We start from the raw sequence: 23,489 nt of genomic DNA, 5'->3' as shown, positions 1-23,489 counted from the left end.
CCACCTAATATATCAGAATTCAATCTTTCTTACATCTGTATATTAGTCCATGTAGGGCTATGTTCCAGATTATAGTCTGAGTGTACAGTACAATCCAAGACTAATATAAATATGCAGCAAGCAGCTAGGAATAAAGAACATGTGATATACATGGGTAGTGTTTGGCAGAACAAGTCTAATCCACCTCTCTGAGAAGAGGAAGACATTGCAAGTCAAATGTTTTTTGATAGAAGCATGAGAAAGTAGACCATGAACACAAAAAATAGCCAAAATCTCTGGAAAAGATACATTGGTGGGATAGTTATTTTAGGATGAGATGAACAAAAGCAGCAGTTTATTCTTGTCTTACACAGATGGCACAACATACAGAACCAGCACAAATAACTTACAAAATCTCATACACCATGCTTCCTCTTGAATAGCTTCTATTAAGTTACGACACCATAACGAATCAGGTATTTAGTTACGACAGATCTCCAGACATGAGTAGTCTCCCATTCAAGGAGTTATTAGTTTTGTAAGCTACTTAGACAAACATCATTTTTTACATGTTTAATACAGTACAGTATCCTTAACAGAGTTCAAGATATTCACAATGAGAATTGAATACTTTATAAAACAGCAGAATTTCTCATCTCAGTACAGATCTACATTCGCTCCTGCCTTGTCTGGTTTAAAATGAGTTACAAGTCGTCTTTACTCAACTTTCCAAGCTAAACATTGCTTCAAATGGAAAAAAAAAAAAATCAAATCTATTTACAGGGTATTTTAGATTTGATAAAAGTGTCTTTGCTTTCCTCGTCTGTTGCTTCCCCCCCATCCCCCAGCAACAACTGCATTTAGCTGGTAGAAATATTAACCCTCAAGCTACTACAGAAACTCAAAAGAAAAAAAAATTAAGAAAAAATTGATGACGACTTGTTGGATGAAAAATGAAAGATGATCACAGCCCAGCTTTAATTCAAAAAGATGGAACTATTATCTCCTTATGTTGTATTTTGTTTCCATTGGAGACAGATGAGTCCTGTCATCTGATTTTTAGATATAATGTACTACTTATGGGCCAATATACAAAACCTCCATCTCTTGTTAATTACAGGCTATCCCACTCTCTTTCATGCAATCACTTTCAGTATAGTTCTTTCCTTACTAGAAATTGTAACAACTCTGGTTGTGTGATACTGAACATAAACTCTTCCAGTCTCCATTGGATCAAACAGTATCCCCTTATCTATCCTTATCCATGGTCCCAGTGACATTGCTGGGTTGACTCAGAAGAAGAGTTTTGCTCTGTGAATGCACTTCAAACCCCTCTGAAGCCTGTGGGCATCTTTCCTTTCACTTGGTGGCTTTGGATTAGCTCTGCTTGAATGTGGCTGGCAAACTCTAGCCCTTAAGCAGTTAATCAACTTTCTAAAGAAATAATCAAAAAAGATTCCTCTCCTTTATACATACAATACGCAATATTTTTACATTGAGCATTATCATAAAAAGCATGTTTATGTTATTTTGAAAATGTATTTTTACAGAAATCTATAAACACTGTTGTATCAAACACATTCTCAAAAACTGGAGAAAATACTGACACAAAACCTGGAAGAACCTCAATGGAATTCTTCCAGTACTATTTGTCTACTTGCATATTTCATATTTCAGTGTCCTTTCCTGCAAACATAGTTTGGCCATATGAGAACAGGTAAAGTAGACAACAAATCCCCAATAGTTTTTAATAGGACCTAAGTCTGTTGTTTAATGAAAGTAGTTTGGCATTCAATGTATGTTTGTGTTTTTTTTAACCTGGCATGCCCATCCTGCTACCTTTACTCACATTGAGCAATACCTTAATTCCCAAAGAGTCTCATTTATTTCAATGGGACTACACATGACAAAATGACCGATGCAAAAATACTGAAAATGGTTTTCCACTTTTAAAATCCCTCTTATGTCAACAACTAACATCATTATCTTCTTCTTTATATATATTGTAGTTGAAAATGAAGCAGGACTAATATTTGCAAACAATTCTGTATCAGAATTAGTGTACAAACCATAGGAAATAATCTGCTTATAGTTGTGCTATTGTTCTGACAGCCTAAAAACCTATCTGGTGTGAACAAGACTAACTTTCACAGGTCTAAATGCTTTACTTGTATATTTGTTATAGTTACACTTGATATTTCCCCAGCATGACACAGTTTAAGTTTAAATAGACTTGTGTCATGCTGACATGAAATCAGAATGTTATTTTCCCTTACCACCACCACCAATTTTCAGTACAATCAGTAATGTACATTAATTCATATAATCTAAGTGAAAAGCACTTTCCAAGTACTTTGTCTACATAATACTTGAGAAATTATAACGTGAGCTTGATTTCCTATTCTGCAAAAGTTTTAAAAATGTTTTAAATTTGTATATTGGTACTGACTGTAATGACATTAATTACAATTCAGGAAGTTAAACAGCAGAATAAGGTTTTGTTCTCTGTCTCACTATTTTTTAATTCTTTAATGAAACAAACAAAAAGAAACAACTTTTCTTTAAGTACTATCGAATGATTAAAAAACAATTGGTGAAAATTCATTGACTGTAATATCCTGTGTGTTACCTCAGCTCAACAGAATTGTTTTTCTATGGCTTGAAATGCTTAAAGTGTAATCCTACCTAGAGGAAAAAAATACAAGCCATATCAAACCCCAAATTCTAGCTATACTGTAACATGTACAGTCACCCGTAAAGGAGCCCTTTTAACAAAAAAATGTTTGTTAACTTGCTCAACAATTTGAAGAATGAATCTATTTTGGTCACTGTAATAAAACAAATTATATAAATACATATTAAAAAATCCAAGTGTAAATAATGATGTAGTATTTCCACACATAAAACAACTAGTTGCACGTGTGGTGATATGTAAAACAAAATGTTGAAAACCTCTTCATTCTTTGGGATGATCAAAGTATAAATAACCAAAACCTACAAACAGTAATTAAAGTTTCATAAAAGAAGGATTTTGGTGGAGGGGCGGAAGGAATTCCCCTCCTACTCACCCTCATTCCCCATGGCTTTTATAAATTCATCCCCTTATCAATAAGCCATAGGTGGGTTTTTCAAAACTAGTGCTATATTATAATGAGGTTATCTTCTTCTATATAACAGTAATAATAAAGTTTCCAGTGACTTTTTCATAAAATATAGTCTGTTCCTATTGAAGTTCATAGTGCTTCAGAAGTTACAGCCTATTTAAACTCTAGAATAATATGAATCTGATCCCATTATCCTGATATAGAAATTCTGTTATTTACTGTGAAAATTTAGTTACCTTCTGTTCTGGTAATTCAATTCAGTTTTATTTCAACCCCCCCACCCAAAAAAAAAAAAAGGTCTTGTAATTAAAAGCTCGTAATTATACATAGCAAAGAAAAAAAAATTGCTCCTTGCCTATGGAAATATATATAGTTTTAAAAGTTCCAATCCCTCTCTAAGCTGCTAACCATCACATAACATATGCCATTTGGCAATTTGTCTCCTAGGATATTCGCAAATTTCTTTCCAGTGCTCTCCACCTGTTCCTTCTGCTGAAGATCCCAAAGTTAACCGGCCAATGACCTCATTCCTTGACCCCCTATCTGAATCTAAAACCAGAAATTCAATGCTGATATCATCAAGGCCCTCGCAAGGAATATCAAAGACAAACAATTCATTGAACACTGCGTTGGGGGTGCACTTCTTCACATGGGTTTTCTTTTTAGAAATTCTCTTCTTAGCGTGGTACAGGTTCACTTTGACATAAGGGTCTGAAATGAAAAGAAAGAGCACAGGTGAGATATTGAAGAGTGTTGTTTAGAAATTCTTCCATCTAATTAATGGTAAATTCCATAACTATCCACTGTAATTACATCACAATGAGTAGATGTTTTAAGCTATGAAAGATGAATCATCTCATCCAATCTTTTTGTTTACAGCTGAATTACCCCTTCGATATCCCTTTATGGCCACCAAAGATATGACCAAGAGAGCCCGTGAAGTTTAGACTGTGATCAAATGCAGGTGTCTCCTTTATGAGATAAATCCTGTCCCATAGTCCTTTAACCCTAACAACATCTCTACTACCTGCAAAGGTGGTCTGAAAGTGCACAAATTTCTGAGGGACTCTGGAGAATATGTATCACTACATATTTATGTGTAACAGAAATCTGCTTTACACACATTTTACCATCAGAGCTAACAAGACTCATGCAAAGAAAAGCCCCAAAAAGAAGAGAATAAACTTTTGCTGAGAGAATGGAAAAATGGATGTGCTATTTCTGCTGTGGTTCTACCAAAGTCAATTAGCTTGATTAAATTGCTGCCACAGATTGTTGTTGAACAAATTTGACACAAAACTTTAAATGGAATGGTATGCCTGTTGTTAAGATATGTATTTGACTTTATATCTGTGCTCTACTATTATTGAATAAGGAAAAGGAAAATGTCCTTTTTTTCAGCTGTCAAACAACTTTGAGTGTTTATGATCCTTATAATTATTCCATTATTGTGAGATTCCCTCGTTATTGTCTTCAACAATAGCCATATTTCTTCTTTCAGAGGAATTCTATAGAACATTTTAAAAACCGTTGTTTTCAAGTACCTTGGCATTTATTCAGTGCAAATATGGGCCTGTTTCCAGGTTCTCATGCTGCAGTGATGTAGTACAAAATCTTTCCCATTGGACTCAGTCAAAGAAGATATTCTTTGTAAACAATTACCCAGTTAATTTTCAAGAATAGTTGAATACTTTTTTAGAAAAAGTAATATTAAAACTGACCTGTATTTACAAATGTTATGTCATTTGTAAATGACATTTTTAAAGGACATTTTCTGGCTGCTATCTCTGACCAGGTACTAGATAAGTTCCAGAGTGTTCCACTTGATTTCATTAGGTCTGTTAGGAGACCTCAACACCAGTGACTAAGGAAACCAAGGAGACTGTGAAAATGGAACAACGTCTGAGTAAAAACAAAAAAATCCCTCTTTCTAAGGAGGTTAAATTATGCAATTGTTTAGTCAATCCCATAGAAACACTATTTCATCCACTTCTTTGTCCAAGATTAATGTTGGGATGAGGGGAAAGTTACAGTGGAAATAATAACTGTCTTGAGTGCAGTATACTGCTGACACCCAAATATCTTATGAACCTGGCCTTATGGATGAAGAAAACAATGAGGAACTGCCTAAATGAAGTAGGTGTCCAGGTAGAAATACTGTAGAAATACTGTAGAAATACTAAATCTCCATTATGGTTAGCAAGACTCCACTGAGGGAAGCAGAAAGAGCAAAAAAATTTATAGTTTTACTGGTAAGAGGTGCAGTAAACAAATGTGTAGTTTGGATATTCTATGGGGTCCAGGTGGCTGTTGTGAGCAGGTTTTTTTAATCAATCTGTTTTCCTGCCTGTATAAGCCTTAGCCAGGCTTGGTCTGTTGAGATCAGCTTGCTGTCACGCCATCTTCATGAAACCTCCAACCTCTCATGTGACTTTAGGATGGATTGTTAAAAGAACATATGCTCTCTTTTAGTGGAGTAGGTTGTTGGGCTCCATTTATATCCTTTCTCCTTCTGATATGTGAACAAAATTGAGATCACAAAGAGGATTTAAATGGAACCTGAGGGGAGTTATCTATGTCTTTGTTACATTAGATCCAGAATAGGTTGATTTTCTAGATAAATTGGAGTATTTCTTGATATGAGAAATAGAAAAACTGTATTATTGGCTGTAGTAATTACTACACAGTGTTTCCCAAAACTACTTCATCTTCTACTTCTTTCAAACAATCCTGTGAAATGAAAGACTATCAGTTGTATAAAGAATCAGTAGTAGATATGCTACAGTAGTCCTTTGTTGTCTACTGTCGTTTTTGTGTTAGTCTTATCCTTATATATTTAACATTAAAATTTATACTGTTATTATGTTATCTAGACTTACTGCGCATCTAAATGTAATTCTAGAATTGACTTCAAAGGAGGTTCCTCTGAACAAGAAATGACGTAAGTCAAGGAGGAGAGAGGACAAAACCTGATCCCTCTTAGTGCACCCTAAGTTTGGACCATGATAAAGCACGGGTGTTGTGTTACAGCCTGCTTCCAACACTGGCATAGTTCACCTTTTCACCTTGCCAAAGAAATGCTAGTGCTCAGTGTTCCAAACTCAACACAGATATACTGGTTGCTTTTCTTGGTGCAAAGCTGAGATAAACCATATGATGATCTCACTCAACACTGATCTTCCACAAATAAACTGATTTTTTGTCATAAATAAAAGCTTTTAGTATCTGCAAACAACATCTCATACTTATGGCAGATGGATTCTGTTCAAGACAATCAAAAAACTCATTGGTTTCCACTGCTAACAGATGCCACCTTTTTTTGGTGTGATTGAAGAACAAATTTGTAAAATACATATCCTGAAAATAAAATGTTGACCTAGATATGAATAAAATGAATAGACTGTAAATAATAAAAACACCATTTCTGCATTTATGGGATTTGAAATGCCGCATTTCAGCTGTCTTCTCTCATTCTTTTTTATATTCTTAGGGCACATCCATTATTAAAACCATTACCTGATAATCCTGACACATCAGATTTAGGTAGATGCCTGGCTTTTAAAACAACAACAGTGAGTGTGTTTGTTGTAGACTGATAACAGAGAGACACCAGTAATTCTCCACGCCCAGATGACTTCTGAGGAAAACAAAGAAAAGAAAAAAGAAATAAAACTATTTATAAGCAATTATATTGACAGAATTAAGAAAATTTATAAAATGTTACATAAGTGTATGCTCTAAAACTATGCAAAAGGATATAACATTGTGAATATAATTTCCCTCTACTGTAGTTATATAGCTTTTCTTATGATTGCTTATTAGACTGAAAAAAAATAAATAATAAATAAATGAAAGTATAGGTTTACATGGCATCATTAGCTTCAGAGGATAGAATTGAAATCCTACATCCTGAGAAAAAAAATCTCAGTAAAAAAAAAATATCTTAACCAAAACAAAATTCCATATTGATGTATTAGAGAGGGGAAATCTAATGAAGGTAAATAAAAAATATTCAGTAAAACATTTTAAACATGAATGATTCAAGCTGTTAGCTCCTGACACTTTCTAAAGCAGTATAATATACATGAAATAAAAGAGAGATCAAAGAATTTCTCTATGATTATTAGATTTGAATTAGCAGTAATTTGTTTCACAGGAAGAAGGAAAACAAGAGAAACAAGAAAAGGTAGTACCTTCTATACCAGAAAATCCAATAAGTTATCAACAAAAGATCAGTGATATAGTTATATTTGTTGTAATATAGTGATAGAATTGCAAAATAACAATATTAGTTATAAGTATGGTGCCTAGTAGACATTTATTTGATTTGGCAGTATGCTTGCTCTTTGAAAACAATCAAATTGAAAGTCAATACACATTTCACCTTCTTAGTAGAGATTAAGAGAAGTGTGTGTGATGCATGTGCATTTCTGTCTTGCAGCTGTGGTGGCTGTAAATGATCCTTATATTTAGAAATGAGACAACAGGGTATGAAATATTTTTATCCCAGTGAAGTCAGTAGGTTTTGCCATTGACTTCAGTAAGTTTTTGGCTTCTCCCTTGTGTCTTACTATCTTTAGCAAAGCTGCAGCTTGTGTCAAAATTCACAAGAGAGAAGGTAGTAACAGCACCAAAGTGCAAGAACAGACTACTGCATCAACAATATGGTCCCTAACAGGTTCCAATTCCAGTAACTAAAGACTACCTACATTCTTTAAGAATCTGCTACACAACCCATGTAGTAGAAATTAAAGATTTACATTGACTTCAGTAAAATTTAAGAAAGAATTACATCAAATAGAAAAGGGGAGGGAAGAGTAAGGGAATAATATACAAATATTTATAATCTTTCATTTAAAAACAATTAAAAACAAATTAGTGTAGATTGAGGCCATTTGACCAAGCATAAATTGGTCCACTTAAACCTACTGGACCAGTTGCATAAACAATTAGAGTTTAGGACATCAACAATTTCTTGCAACATGCTCGTTTTAATGGGGTTTTTTTGTTTTGTTTTGTTTTGTTTTTTATTGCATTTATGTAATGGCTTCCTCATACTGCCATTATGAAAGCATCTCCATGAATCACATGATGAACTTTTTCAGTTTTCTTTCTAAAATGGTGGCAGCATCACCCAAGAATCATAGCTAACACTAGTACAACATTCTTAAAGTTTAAATAAATAAGATGTTACCCTAACATTTCTTTTGATGATCTCTCTGTCCATGAGCAGCCTTCCTTCTGAGAGTTCAATTCCAGCGAGGGAAATGAGGACTTCTCCAATGACATCATCTCTGGAAAATCTGTCGAAGCTCAAGACAATGAAGTGAAGTGTTAGGTCTTGAATTTGGCTGTAGGGGATCCCATAAAACGTGAAAGTCTCATCGAAAGCTGGATCTAAGGTTTTTCTCAGCACTCTGGTTTTCACCTTGTGCTTTTTCTCAGGCAGGATTGTCATTTTGATGTAGGGATCAGAAGTCATTGACTGTTCATCCATTGCTGGCAGTCCACGAGCTTCTTTGATGTTCACTACAAATGCCTTTTTCTCAAAGTTGTACTCTAAGGAGAAAAAGAGAGTTCCTAGCTTGTCTTGTTTATCTTCAGATGACAGGGATGTGATGGATTTTAAACTATCGGGGGATACTGAATCTTTCTTCCGTTCTGCAAAGTGCTTAGGAGAAGCATTGTCAAGATCTGGAGAGCTCTGCGTTTTTGTGGTTGTTTTGGGGAAGTTGCCGTTTAGATCTCTCTTCTCCAGGTCAAGATGGAGAGAATTCTTTGGCACTGCTGATTTGTTCTTTGCTTCATTTTTATCATCTGCCCCAAACTTCTTCTTGCTGTTGAGATTCTCAGGGTAAATATCAACCCCCTTCAGAACATGGACAAACTTATATGGAGGGGTCTTATTGGATTTAGAAGATTTGCGCTGGCAGCAGATCCAAGCAAATAGGGAGACAGAGAAGACAAGGCCAAATGCACTAAAGATCCCAACCACTGTAGGAATTTCATCTGCAAACCAAATAAATAGCAACAAGCACATAAGCAGTGATGCTTTGGACTCTGTGTGATATTTAATAAAGTACTAATTTAGCAAACCAGACTGACATGAGATGGTAACAGCAGCAGGATCGACAGACTGAAAGTGCTTTGCATTGTACATATTGCTCGCCACCTGCAGGCATGAGAGTGCAGTCCCACACTAAGGAATGCTTGTTGTGCTAGTATTTTTCCATACACGGAGTGTTAGGGAGGAAAATACTATTCCCATCCTAATAATAATCACAATTCACAATTTCTCGACTATCTCAAGCCTCTGTGTGTGGTTTCTAAGTTTATGTGTCTGTGAGCAATACCAGCTCTCAGAAGGTTTCAGCTTTGAGTTTATGGAGCTTTGTTGGTTAGATAAAACATATTCTGAAACATAATTACTTACAGATATATCATCTGCTTTTCATACTATTTCCTAGAATACTTTGTACACTCAATTAACTCATTTTTTATGGTCTGATCCCATAATTGCCTGGAGGTATATCTTGAAAGAAGTGAGTTTAATTGGAGGTTATAGCACTCAACAGTTTCTCTGGGATTTTCAATACTTTGCAGGAGGAAGTCTATCAAGAAAATTTAGAATAATTACATACCAAGTGTCTTTTCGAGATGGATGTGACATTAGGTAGTCACATGTGAGTTGAAAGCTGAAAAAAACCTGTTATGTGTATCATTGAGAACCATCAAGCTTTGCATTTAAGACACTATGAATCAAAGCTTATAGGGAGTTTACCGAAAGGGTCAGAACTTCTCAGGAGTATATAAGAGAAACATTAAAATACTAAATCTCTTCTACCTTAATATGAATACTATCGTTCAACTGAATTAAGAGAGACCTGAGCAAGTCTTACAACCTCCATTGCCATGTGGATACATTGCTTACATATAGAGCATCATTAGTCCTTCAAAGCATGCACTGAAGGGTAAATGAGCACATCTAATTGGAAATCCAATTTTGCCCATAAGTAACATTACTAAATGAGTTTAAACCTCCCACAATGTAACAATCAGAGCTTAATCCACAGCAACAGTGGATGTCCAGTAGAATATTAATGGAATGACATTGTTTATGCATAAAGGCAATTATGTAACAGTTCTGGTTCTCTCACAAATGATCATTCTGGATGAGTAAAGCAAAAGTATCCCCCTGTACATATCATCAAATCAGCTCCATCCAGGTAAAAGTTGGGCAGATAAATGCACTGCCACTATACCTTTGCTTTTTAGTGGGATGATTCGGAAAAAAAAAATCCACAACAATACTATCAGAACAAAGTAGGACATAATGTTCCAACACAGAAAGGATCAGACCTGGATATTATTTTCTTCTGACAACATCCGTGTCACTTTCCTTATACCTACAAACTGTACCAGTCTATATCCTTAATTGTAAAAACACTGAAATGAATGAAAATCTTATACATAAAAAAAAGTATTTTCCCTAAGTTAAGCACATGGCACTGAGTTTCAGGAACTCCCTGGGCTTCAGAAATTTAAATATGCATGGTATAAAAGTAGAAGGCTAAAAGTAATTGAAAACTATTCAGAATACTTTAATGGCTTTTAAGAATGATTTGCACATTTAAAATACTTCCTCATGAGATGATAGACTTTTTATAGTAATGGATATTATGTTCTACTTTAATTCTACAACTGCTGAAAGTAGTGGTAAAATCAATTTGATGTTTAAAATATTAATTATCTTCCTTAAATAAGTAATTAGAAAACCATGATGTCATAATTGTGGTTAAAAATATCAAGTGGGTGGAATAGGAAAGAATACAAAGTGGTAACTAAAATGCTTTTATATTCACAGCTAGTTACGTTGCAACCTGAATTTCTTGCAGTTTTCATAATGCTAACATTCAAGGCAGTGTATTAATAGGAAACATCACCTATTGATTCTTGGGCAAATTATTATTCCAGTTATGTGATATAAATCTGAATTCCCTTCACTTAAGTCAGTGGAATGATCTTTGAATCAAACCACTGCTAGACCAAATATAATGTACACTAGAGTCAATATTTGCAAAGCAGAGTTCAGAAATGTTTCTACTTACTGCTTTTCTGAGTAAAGCAATTTATGTATGTATTTTATAATGCACTTATATGACTGTTTCTGAAACTTCTGGTATCACAGTACATCCAGTGCATAGAAATGACAAAACTGAAAAGTTCATTGTCATCTTTGCTATTCTCAATGAACCCAATGTGCTCAAGATGCAGCTGTTCAGCTAAAAACACTGAAATTCTGTATTTTCATCTTCCTAGCAATGCCCTTTGTAAGACTGCCTTTCACTTTAACTAATGATTGACCTACACCAAGAAAAAAGAAGGGAGGACAATTATTCCAACAATGTCTCGAACAAAGATTTTCTGTGTGGCACAGGATGCACTTACATCATTTAACTCCGGAGGCATGCTACTTTAACCAAGACACGGAAAACAACCCCAAATCTCTCTCATCCAAAAAACGCACCTGCAACAAACCTCTTTATCTCTTCCGGTACTTTAGCGGGGGAGGGGGTGGACGGGTGAAGAGGAAGAAAGAGAGGGGAGAGAAAGAAAGAAAATTCACACAACTTCTGAGATGGAATAGAACTGGAGGGGGTGGGTGGGTGGGGGGAACCAGGTTCCTCCCAAGAAGCTGCGTGCTGGGAGGCGCTGGGTAGCTCAGCGGAGGTTGCTCTTCTCCCGGGGAGGGGAAGAGCCCCCGTCCCCCAGTGAAGGGATCCGGGGCAGGGATGCACGGGATGCACTCACCGAACTGCTGGCGGCTGTCGGCGATCGGAGCCATGTTGGGGGCGTGCGATGTCCGCGGGTCCTGAGCCTCTGTCCGCGGGGCTTGGAGCCGCTGACCGGGGCTTGGAACCACTGGCCGGGGCTTGGAGCCTCTGGCAAGGGGTCTGGAGCCGCTCTCCGCGGTGCTGGAGCTGCTCCCCGGGGCTTGGAGCCGCTGTCCGCGGTGCTGGATTCGCTCTCCGCGGTGCTGGAGCCGCGGTCCAGGGGCGCGGGAGCCGCCTCCCCGGATGCCAAGCGACCTGCCCGGAGCACCAAACGCACTGCCTTGCTGTCACCCCGGCTCTCACAGTGCCCGAGTAACTGTCTTCCAGCTCAGTTTAAAAAAAAAAATAAATAAATCTATATATTAAAGGAGGGAAAAAGAAAACAACAACAAAAAAGCAAAAAACTCCCCAAAACCCAGAGACACGAGCAGTGGGGACAGTGGAGAAGAAGACTGTGAGGGGACGGGAGGAGAAGGGGGAGGGGAGACTTCGGTCCTCCCCTTTGCACACTGATTTGCAACTCCCTTCCTGTTTTGGCTCTTCTGAGTATCTCTGCTCCGAGACTGAAGACGTGGTTGAAACCCAAATTGACGCAATCCTGACGCTACAGGGCTGAAATCAGCACCTTTCCCGCCTCCCTCCCCCCCCCCTCCCCCCGCCCTTCCCCAACCACCACACCCTCCCTCCCTTCTTTCATCTCTGTCTCTCTCTGTGTCTCTCTCCCTCCCTCCCTCCCACCCCCCCCTCCCCTTTCTCAGGATTAAACACGCACTCATTGATTATTTTAACTGCCTTGCTGCAGGTTATGAGCTCCCCCCCTCCATCAGACACAGACGGTGAAATGCTAATGTCCGTGATTCAGTGCACCTTCTGAAATTCGTGGGTGTGCCTCTTTGGCTGGGGGAAAATCTATTTATTTGATTAGTTAACTATCAACTGGACATGTTACAACAACATGAAGGAGATGCCAACATGAGATGGTCCAGACACCTGGGCTCCAACTTCAGGGTACGCATTTTTCCTATGACTAACGTGATACACTTACTAAATTTGAGTCATGAAAACTCCGGATGTGACTTGTCCCTGTGCCTCCTCCCTGCTTCCTCCCACCATCCACCTCCACAAAAACATTCAATCCCCCACTTTGGAAATCCTCTTGACCTTCCTGCAGGTCTCGGAAAGAGATGACACTACCTAGATACTTCTAGATTTTACTGGTTTAGCTGTCTGTCTCCCAGTGCAAACTGAGAGTATGATGGGGTGATAGGGGCAGTCTGGCAGGCAGGAGGAATGGGTGGGAACAGGATAAGAAAGCAAGGTTGCCTGTAACTGGAGTTGCTACACCATATAATAACCCAAGCTACCTGGTGGTGAAACAGAGCTGCAAAAGCCAGCACCTGGCATCCGACTTCTCCTGGATTCAAAAGGAAGCATAGCAGCCAAGTCTGGAGCCCAACTGCTAATTCTTCTGCATAAATGGGAAACAGGTGTTGTTGCTTTTCTAAATAACAAAATCCAGATGCAGGCATAGTCTGGCATAATCTTGCTCCATGATCGGCCAGTTGGAAACTAATATGTCTTGTCCCACTTTCAAGTAGTGAAGTCAGTGAAGCTCCCGGGGATTTTAAAAATTGAACAGGAAGACCAGAGAATCATAGAACCATAGAATATCTTGAGTTAGAAGGAACCTACAAGAATCATCAAAGTCCAACTCCTGGCCCTGTGCAGGACAATCCCATGAGCCTGGGAGTGTTGTCCAAACAGTCTTTGAGCTCTGCCAGGCTTGGTGCTGTGACCACCCCCCTGGGGTGCCCAACCACTCTCTGGGGGGGGAACCTTTTCCTAATATCCAACCTAAATCTGTCCTGACAAAACTTCAGGCCATTCCCTCGGATTCTGTCACTGGTCCCCGCAGAGTGCCTGTCCCTCCTGTTCCCTTCCCCAGGAAGTTGTAACTCCAATGAGGTCTACCCTCAATCTCCTCTTCTCCAGCTGAACACACCAAACGTCCTCAGTGTTCTCACACGGCTTCCCCACAAGGCCCATCACCATCTCTTTTGCCCTCCTTGGGACATTCTCTAATAGCTCAATATTTTTCTTATATTGTGGTGTCCAAAACTGCCTCAATATTCCAGGTGAGGCTACCCCAGGTCAGAGCAGAGTGAGACAATCCCCTCCCTGGATCGACCGGCGATGCTGGGTCTGGTGTCCCCAGGACAGGGTTGACTTCCTGACTGCCAGGGCACTACTGACTCATGGCCACTGACCAGGACCCCCAGTCACTTTCCCAGCACTGCTTTCCAGCCTCTCATTCCCAATCTGTCTGTACATCCAGGGTTGCCCCATCCCAGATGCAGAATCTGGCACTTCCCCTTGTTGAGCTTCATATAGTTGTTTGGAGATTGGTCATCTCTTTCATTTGTCAAAGTGTCTTCGTAGGGCCTCTCTGCCTTTGAGGGAATCAACAACTCCTCCTGATTTAGTATCATCAGCAGACTTGCTTAGTCTCCCTTCAAGTCGACATGGCAAGCTAGTGTCAAAACGCAGCTGAAGAAGTGCTTGAGAGTTAAGAATCTGTTGGTTAATATTGTTTAAGTTTATCTGCTTCTGTTACACCTTCAGCAACTTGGTCTCAGTATGCACCTGCACAACCCTTTCAGGAACAGCCACACCCACTACCCTAATCTCCTTTACAGTTCATTCCATTTAACAAAGCACAGAGAATAGCTTCCCCCCCCCCCCCCCCCGGTCCTCTTACAAACACCCAGTGTACAATGAACTCAGGAATGAGGACACTGTTGCTTGATCCTTTTTATTTTTTTATTTTTTTTTTTACATGTGTTTTGGCAGCACAATTTGATTTGAAATCTTTGGGTTTGCATATTGGCACCAATCCAATTAATTCTGACAGAAGCTTCTGTCTTCTTTTTAGCAGTCTTCCTTCCCCCATTCTTGCTATCTACTTCCTTTTCTCTGCCCAAAATCCAACCTTTCTCTAAATGTACATCCATTGAAGGTAATTACGTTTGATTTGAGGCCACATTCCGAGTATATGAGCCTCCAGACGTGCCTGAAATAAGATCCTGAAAAAAATTTGGGGTTAATAATATTCGACTGGAGGGTTAGATAACTGTAAGTTATTATGTCTGGACTTTAAAAGCAAAGGACTGAGAATCAACAAATAGCATATCTTGGTGGTGTGTTTATCCTATTCGAGCTGGGATATGTTGAGCATATATATTATGTTGAGAGTTGAATTATTGTCAATAATTTTTGAAGCTTTTTATTTTTATTTTTGAATAAAACACAAGACTTCCTCTGTTGAAATATACATAATTTATGCACCATGTGGAAGTATAAAAATGATTGATTCAGGTTTTCTTCTCTTTTGTTTCTTATATGTCCCAAGGATATATAAAAAAGCTTTTGCACAATTTGTATGTCTTCATGTAGTTCACAGAAATAATTTCCTTCAGCATTCAGTGTTTTGTTTTTTCTTTTTTATTTCTTTTTTATTTCTGCTTCTGAAATGGGGAAGATAAATCTCTTTTTTTTAAGAAAAAATTATTTTCTTTTCAAAAATTCATGATAGTTGATGCCAGATTTTATACACGAGTTAAGACTTGAATGCTACTTTGTGCTGTGCAAACATATAATAAAGAGACATCACTTTCATGGCAGTTCTGTGCATTTGTATCACTTTAAAGCAATATACAAAAAGGTTTTACATTACCAGGTCTCTGTCTTTAGAAACTTGGAGCTACCAAGACTGTGTATATACATAAAAATGTGCAAACATATATATAAAAGTATGAAGATGAGCTATTTTATCTCTGTATTACACTGGTCAGTGAAATAGAGAGTAACCTTTTTTTTTTTTCTTGCATCACTTGTGAACCTTCTGTATTTAATACATGACTCCACTTAATGGAACAAAGTGCTCATCACAGAAAATACTCGAGGAGGAGGTGGAGCGCTGAGTTGCTGACACATCTTGAGACAGACACAGACACACGTTTGCTCCCTGCGTTGTGCAAGCACCATCTAGTGTACGTCTCAGACCCATCAGCGCCGGCTGACAAACGCACACCCGTGTAGGCAGCACAAATACAAAGGTAGGTACCCAGCTCGCTGCTGCTCCACTGTACTTCCGACAAGTCGCCAGAGGGAAAGATAGTCATGTGTTTCTTAACCAATTATGTGGCTGTCTTTCAGTTCAGTCCCACACAACAGTAATGACTGTTTTTGTGGCTGTAAGTTCTTCAGATTTCCCTCTGTTCTAAAAAAAAAAAATCCAGTATACTTCAGTAAAAGTTCACACAGTTTGCAACAGACTCTTCAGTACAAACTTGGACTGGGTACACTCACAGGTATTATTCCTTTACTTTTTCCAGCAAACAGAGATCTCAAACAATTTTGGCTGAGAGACAGAACACTAAAAGGAGCTGGTTCAGATTTTGCCCACACTGAATTGAAATGGATCAGTCCGAAAAATATCAGTATGAGATCTGGCTAACTGTATTACAAGAAGAACTTCCGTGGTCTGAAAACCGGGTTACCTGTGCACTTGCATGCACAGAACATCCTCCTGTTACTCCAAGAAGAGGGAATGTGGTTGCTTAGCGACAGAGCCCATACACTTCCCAAAGCAGATAGTCCTCAAATAAACATGGGGCTGGAAAAAGTGGTTCCTCATCTGCAAATGAACTGTCACTGTTCTTTAGATTCCAAAGCCTGTGTGTGAAGAAAACCTAATCCTCTCCCTAAAAAAACCCCAAAAAACCAAAAAAACAAAACAAAAACCAAAAACAAACAAACAAACAAAAAAACAACCCCCCCTCCCCACACACACAAAAAAATCAAAAACCAAAATAGCCCCAAATTTATTCTAAACAAGTTTCCCACACCCCAAAAGTCAAACAGCATTTAAACATAAAACTCAGTAATTTATATATGTGAGATGAAGCTGGGGAAACAGTCCCTTTCCCTCTCTGTAGAATGTTTCCCTGGAACTTAAAGTCAGTTTCACATTTTCAAAAATAACATATAATTTTGAATTCTGCAGTTGCCCAGTGCCAAACTGTAGATATTAATTAATACTATTCAGGACCCATGAAAATCAAGCCCTCCAGTCATGCTTACATAATAAAACCTCAGCAAGAGCACTGATATCAGTCCCTGCTTTTGGGGAGCGAAGAGCATTCAATGTTTGTGAAAGTCAAACAGCTTCAAAGGTATCTACAAAGGATTTATGTAGTCATACTCTGCTTAATTTCCACTTCAGTTAGCTCCACAATTAGGCAGTCCAAAGGGACTAACATCCTTCCCTGTCTCATCTCTCAGCCTTTGACACTTCTTAAACGCCTAAAGGCTCGTCTTTGGGTGCCACACACACAGACAAGCCTGGACTTGTCACCTGAAGGCTCAGATTGCTGCCTATTTGGCCTTAGAGGAACTTACTGTTCTTCCCTGTATTGTTACTGAATTTGGCTTCACGTATTTTAATGTCTAGTGCTACTTGAAATACTTCAGTATGACCTCTAGTTTCTGCTGCAGAATGGTGCACAGCTTCTGCACTGCATTTACCAGTCCCATATGGACACATCAGATACCACAGAGTTTCTGAAATGGCACAAGAGATATGGATTTCGGTAACTGAGTCATCCTCTAGCTCATGTACCCCATCTAGACATCTAATTTCAGGCCTACAAGTCTAGAGATGAATTCTGCCTACTTTGTTGAACTGCTTCTGAGTATGCTTTTAGAGCCACTGAAAACCCTAAACTTTCCTGCAGAACTAGTGAGTACATGATAGGATGAACAGGACACCTGTACAAACCTGGAGTAGCAGCTGAATGGGGAGCAGAGCTGCCTACTGGTTGGTCTAGGTAAGTTGCCTCAAATGTCAGTATACTATGCCATTTAAGCAACTGAAGAAATTCCCTAGCTCACCTACAGATATGTCAGTAAGGTCTAAATAAATGCTTTCAGCATGAAATTGGGTCATGCCCCTGGGATTACTGGAACAGGCAGTCCAGAGAAGCTGTGGATGCCACACCCCTGGAATTTTTCAGGCCAGATTGGGTGAAGTTTGGCACAGTAATTCTAGGTCTGCATCCATTCCTAAGGCTATGTAAGAGTCTAAAGTTACTGTTGCATTTATTCATTAGGAAAAAAAAACAACAAAACACAAACCAAGTATTTTTCTCCCCTCTAACGGCACTATGTAGATCCGTGTCTTGAAGTAAGATTGAGTGAAGGATATAATTTCAGTCATTTAACAGAGATTTTTCTGTAGAGGAGGAATCATTGTTTTTTTGACTGATGACAAGGTTCTTCCAAGAATAAGCAATATCACCATCCCTTCAGAACTGGGGCAGCTTGCACAACGATTTACTAGGTGCACAGCGACACTTATTTTGTTTTCCTTTTTTAATTGTAAGATCTCTCTACAGTTCCACATGGTGGATGAAGAGAGGGAAAAAGAAAAGCCCTCCCTGTTGCAATTTTTTTTTCTCATCAAAGTCTCCAGAGTGATTTCAGTCCACTTGTACATGGATTGAAAGACTGTGCATGTACTGCAATCACAATCTTTCCAAAGTCTCTTCAGATCAGATCTCTTGGGATTACAGGCACATTTGTGTAAGAAAATGCCAAGAAGAAATCTTTGGTTTTGGAGACAGCAGCTACTAATAATTCCTATGACATTTCTGACCTTATTTCTCTATTTTTAAGATGATTGTTTTCGGGCAGTGTATCACTTCAGTTGACAATTGTCTTTTGGTGACAGCTAGATTCTATTGGTTTTAATGTGCTAAGGTTTATGAAATGTGTGTGAGCCAGTAAAAGCATGTGTGAGCTGGTAAAATTGCTGTACCTGTGTATGTTTCACAGGTTTTGCAATCCATGTGAGTCAGAACAACTCTCACACTTTGAGCCAGATCTATAGATACCTCAGGAGATAGAATACTCTTCCATCTCAGTAGCCTCTGCCCATTAAAGAAAAGAAAATTTAATTTCCTCTTCAACTAAGAGTTTTGTTACCAACAGTCCTGAAAATGGGAGAAAGAATCAGAATCTTGTTTATGTCAGGAATCTCTTTTGCCTGTTACTTAGCATTAGCAGTTGAAGTATAACTCAAATTAGGGGAAAAAAAATCACTAGGGAAGGACAGGATGACATTTTTGAGAATATTATGGCATTAGAAAACTCGATTTAATTTTAATTTCATATCTAATTCATTCAAACTTCTTTAGAAATCTCAGCTTAATTAACAGACAGGCCTTTTATGTTTTTATTTAATTAATAAATATAAGGACTGAAAACTATGGAAATCTAGGGATTTAAGTGCTTAAGTCACACTTAACTCCAGTTTTATGAGCTTTAATCTCAAATTCAAACCTTGAAATCCCTAATGAACTTATGTTTAAGTCTGGGAACATCTTAAGGAACCTTAGAACAATAAGAAGGACCTCCTGTAAAATGTTTTGGTTTCTGGTCATACTCAAGAATACTTACCCTGGTATAGGAAGAGGTCAAGTACCTGATTCATTTTTTTGTCTTGCTCACCTGTTTTGTATCCATTCAAAACTGTGGACCAGTCAAAAACATCTAGAAAATCTTACTGCTTTAGACCATCCCACAAGACAGTTCATAACTGGGTTCGAGTCTTTCCTGTGCTCTTACTTCTTGTGGGAATATCCTGAACAACATCGTTTATAGGAAGAAAGGGACCTATTGATAATTATCCAATGTAATAATGTACTAAGTCAGAAAATAAATTTGCAACCTGAATGCAGTGCCTAAAGCAACCCACAAAGGATGGAGATGTACTTTCTCATCTTCCTTCCAAACTGTACTTCAGTTTAGTATATATGGCAGTCAAGTATTACATGTACAAGTGCTTCACTCCAGTAGGAGGTTCAACATTTAGAGGCTCAAACATTGGAGAAATTCTCTGAAAGTCAGACTAAAGGCTCTGCACTGTAGAGGGATTTAGCAAAGGCAACTAATGCATTATATACCACATTTTCTTTTTGACTTCTCTTTGTCTGGACTTCAAGGATTACATGGTACAATTAAGTAAAGCTATTACTTTTGACATTTATAGAGTTTAACTGTATAAATGCTACAACCTTTACTATTATGCACACACAAGTCATGCTTAAGACACAGGAAACTGGTGTAACAGTAAATAAGAGAGAAGGGGAAGGAGAAAGAGGGGTTTTTTTGAGAACAAAAAACCCTGTAAAGATCCATATCTATAAGTGAATATTTGACCCCCAATATTGTCCAGTTAGTGTCTGACTTCATCAGAAAGCTCCAACTGAAGTTCTTAAGGTTAACATGCATCAATGTAAGCATGGAAATTAATATTACAATGTGTGGAGCTTAGTTTTTAAAGATCAAGTACTCCCAAAATTCATTGAAAATCTGATATCGTAGTCTTACACATTGCTCTCTATTCCAAGTGATGTTTCTCCAACACACTGTGTGCTCTTTGGGGAAAAGAAACACATCAAGTGAAAAATTGAAATACAGTGTCAGTAAAATCTAATTTTTTTTAGGTGGGGTGGAGCTTCTGGAACCACTGCAGAAGTAAATGGAAATTGTGGGTGAAAACCAAGTGCACCATCCAGATGAAAGCATTTATGAGAAGTGCTTTCATTTAACTAAATATAGCATTTGGTTTTCTGAGCCAAATTATTTCTACATCAGTGCTATGACGAGTGAAGTGTATGAGTTTAAGTGGTCAGCCTGGAGCTCTTTGTTTTTCATCCATATGAATCTGCCAAATGGTGAAGAGTTCAATTCTTCAGTGCTGTAAGACAGTGGGTACCTTCCTCCTTTATTTCTATGATTATTTCTTCCCACTGTACATCCTGCACATTGATGGATCCAAATGATTTACCTACTAACCAGTAATACATAGAAACTCTTCATTATGTCTGTTAAATTTTCTAAAATATTATTTGTATAAAATCTAAAGCCTGAATTTGAGCAAATTTTATTGCAAACTAATTCAAAAGCAGAGCACAAGACGTGAGAGAGAATGAAAAAAGTAAAGGAAAAAAAAAGAGTTTGTTCAGCTCTGTAGGACAGGAAGGATGAAAAAATTAATAATGTAGTGATGCAAGTGGCTGGCATGCCAAAAGGGGAAACTACAACTACAGTTCTACTCCACTGAATTTCTGCTTAATATGGTATGCATCATATCTCGAGAGCTGTTTTTGTCAGGGATTCTTGAGAACGTGAAGAATGCTGGATACAGCTTTCACTTTATGCAGACAAGTTTAAAGGAGCCATATTGCTGCAATATTTAAAACAAACAAACAAACAAAAAAAAAAAAAAAAAACAAAAAAAAATCCAACAACAAAAGGCAGAAAAAAATAAGAAAGTAACAGTCCAGACCTTTTATGTTAAAATATAGACTGTGTGTGGGCTGCTGAAAGGATAAACAAAGTTTTTTTCTATATTCTCTCACAAGATTTTGGCTTAAGAGGATAATTACCTCAGGTGAGGGGACATATTGCTAGAAAAAGGGAACAATATATTTTATTCAAGTCAAATACTGCTCTAAGATCTACCTCCTCAGGTCTTCAGATCCAAAGGAGAGGCATTGGGGGACTTCGCAGAGGGACTTAGTAGAAGGACTTGTATGTTAAGATGATTTGTTCAGTGATTCTCAAGATTTCTCTGTTCAGTGACTTCTCAACACAGATGCAATTGTAAAACCAAATTGGTCGACAGTAAAAACGGGCAAGGTTTCAGTTTATCACCTATTTCTGGAAGCAGAATCAGATCTGAATTTAAATATTAATTTCATATACTTTTGATCTTTATTATGCTCTCATCCCATAAAATGGCAAGCATGTTTTGGCTAACAGTTTCCACCATGATCTGATGGGTGTTGCAGAGAGTCCCACAAACTGACTCTTTAAGAAAAGAGCAATATTTTAGTGGAATGACTTATCTGAGAAAACACAACAAACATTTTTATTACAATCACAAAATAAGATGATACATAACACAATCATCAAAAGCTGTAGTTAACTATATGACACACAGTGAGGATTATGTGTCAGTACAGATCTACCTGGGCCCTCCAGCCTCATCTCATTTGCCTGCCTCTTTTATGGAAAACTTCACTTTCCAATTAAAGTAATGGAAGTATGCTCTCTGCCTAATTAGCCATATGCGTATGAATTCAGTTTGGCATGGTTTCCTCAAAGAAATTCAGAAGAAGCTGAATAGTCTCTATCTTTCTGAAAAACAAGGTGACACAAAAAAAATCTATTTCTTGTTGCTCCTAATGGATGTCTTTCCCTTAGCTATCTCCTCTTTCCAACAGCAACCAAGAAAAGTTAAATAAATGAAAAATGACAACACAGTTGTCTAACGTAAAATCTGTTTACAAAGAGGGATTTGATAACAGCGTGTACTGTTTAAGCATCTACAGGAAACTTGCAAAAGAAAGTATTCTTAGAATAATCTAAGCATGTTACTCCTAGTCAGCTGATATAAATAGTAACAGGACAGAATTAACTTTATGAGAGATCACGGGAGTGAAAAGCATGACAAGGAGCATGAGGGAGACAGAGGACTGGGGCTGTGTTTAGAATTGTCTGTAGACTGTGGTAAGAACTGAAAGGATATAATTGTGAGTTTTAGGCCAGCAGATAGTCACAACCTCCTGTGACTGACCGTGATACTACTGCCCCCATTTCCAGTCCCACCACCAAACTGTGCTGGAGAGCCCTGGTTCTATGGAATGGTTTTATTAAGAATTGATTGTGTATTTTGCTTTGAGAAATCAGTGGAAATTAAAAAAGCAAAACACATGATCAGAATCCACAAATTTTTAATACTTTACTAAGGAGCCCTGTTTCATTCAGATGGCAACTATTTTTGCACCAGTCTCACAGGACTCATATTTTCAGAATTCTTAGTAGTGTATAGCAGTTTATGTGTTTTTAAAGCACAAGTCCCAGTTGCTGCAGCCTGGTTGCCACAGCTCAGCTCCACTGCATTTCATATTTGAAATCATACTTAGATGATTGAAGTGATGTGTCCACCATCATATAAAAAGGCTGTGGCAGACTCACTGATGAAATTCTCGGGGGCAGTAATCAAATTTCTTAATACTAAAAGTGTCCAACATTTTAGTCTGATTTCCTAAGGGGACAAACCTGATGTGATGGCATCACTTCTATCTCTGTGACTGATTCTGTCAGTCCTCTTTCTCACAATAACTTTAGAACCCTTTGGCTAATATCAGCCAAACTGGACAGAGGAGTAGAAATCTGAAAGATATTAAAGTACTCATGACTGAGACGTACAAAAATACAGCCTAAGGATTACATGTGGCTGCTGAAAATAGCATGTTCTGCCTGGCCAGCTCAGCTGCTGAGAGGCAGATGACCAGTCACCTCATTCACAGCACTACCTGTAGTATCTCTCATCTCACAGACAGGTCAAAATGAGATAGGAACATGGAAAGTTCTAGGGAAGGGTTTGGAAAGGAAGTAGGTGATTTTTGGTAAGTAGGAAGCATAGGGCAGAAACCAGGAA

The 23,489-nt window shown here is 38.0% G+C and overlaps 1 protein-coding gene across 2 annotated transcripts; it reads right to left on the bottom strand.

The window, feature by feature from the left end:
- Positions 1-298: 298 nt before the first annotated feature.
- Positions 299-12,501, bottom strand: SYT4 (synaptotagmin 4). Of its 2 annotated transcripts, XM_032676210.1 has the most exons (5): positions 12,025-12,501; positions 11,895-11,984; positions 8,278-9,092; positions 6,600-6,720; positions 299-3,794 (listed from the first exon to the last, which is right to left on the bottom strand). In XM_032676210.1, exons 2-5 carry the CDS (start codon positions 11,926-11,928, stop codon positions 3,487-3,489), a joined length of 1,278 nt encoding a protein of 425 aa, XP_032532101.1. In that variant the 5' UTR covers positions 11,929-11,984; positions 12,025-12,501; the 3' UTR covers positions 299-3,486. The 2 variants fall into 2 exon arrangements, with proteins under 2 accessions (XP_032532101.1, XP_032532102.1); XM_032676211.1 differs by having other exon boundaries at positions 8,284-9,092; positions 11,895-12,501.
- Positions 12,502-23,489: the final 10,988 nt, after the last annotated feature.

The sequence above is a fragment of the Chiroxiphia lanceolata genome, chromosome Z, assembly GCF_009829145.1.
Source record: "Chiroxiphia lanceolata isolate bChiLan1 chromosome Z, bChiLan1.pri, whole genome shotgun sequence".
NCBI classification, from domain to species: Eukaryota; Metazoa; Chordata; class Aves; order Passeriformes; family Pipridae; genus Chiroxiphia; species Chiroxiphia lanceolata.
This window is presented reverse-complemented; position numbering and strand designations above follow the sequence as displayed.

Excerpts from the sequence above, each read along its gene's own strand:
- SYT4 (XM_032676210.1), bottom strand. The coding sequence starts at position 11,928 with ATGGCTCCGATCGCCGACAGCCGCCAGCAGTTCG. Across the intron at positions 6,721-8,277 it reads TCATCAAAAGAAATGTTAGG|AAGTCATCTGGGCGTGGAGA; the intron begins GTAACATCTTAT and ends TGTTTTCCTCAG. Across the intron at positions 3,795-6,599 it reads TGATGTGTCAGGATTATCAG|ACCCTTATGTCAAAGTGAAC; the intron begins GTAATGGTTTTA and ends TTTTCATTTCAG.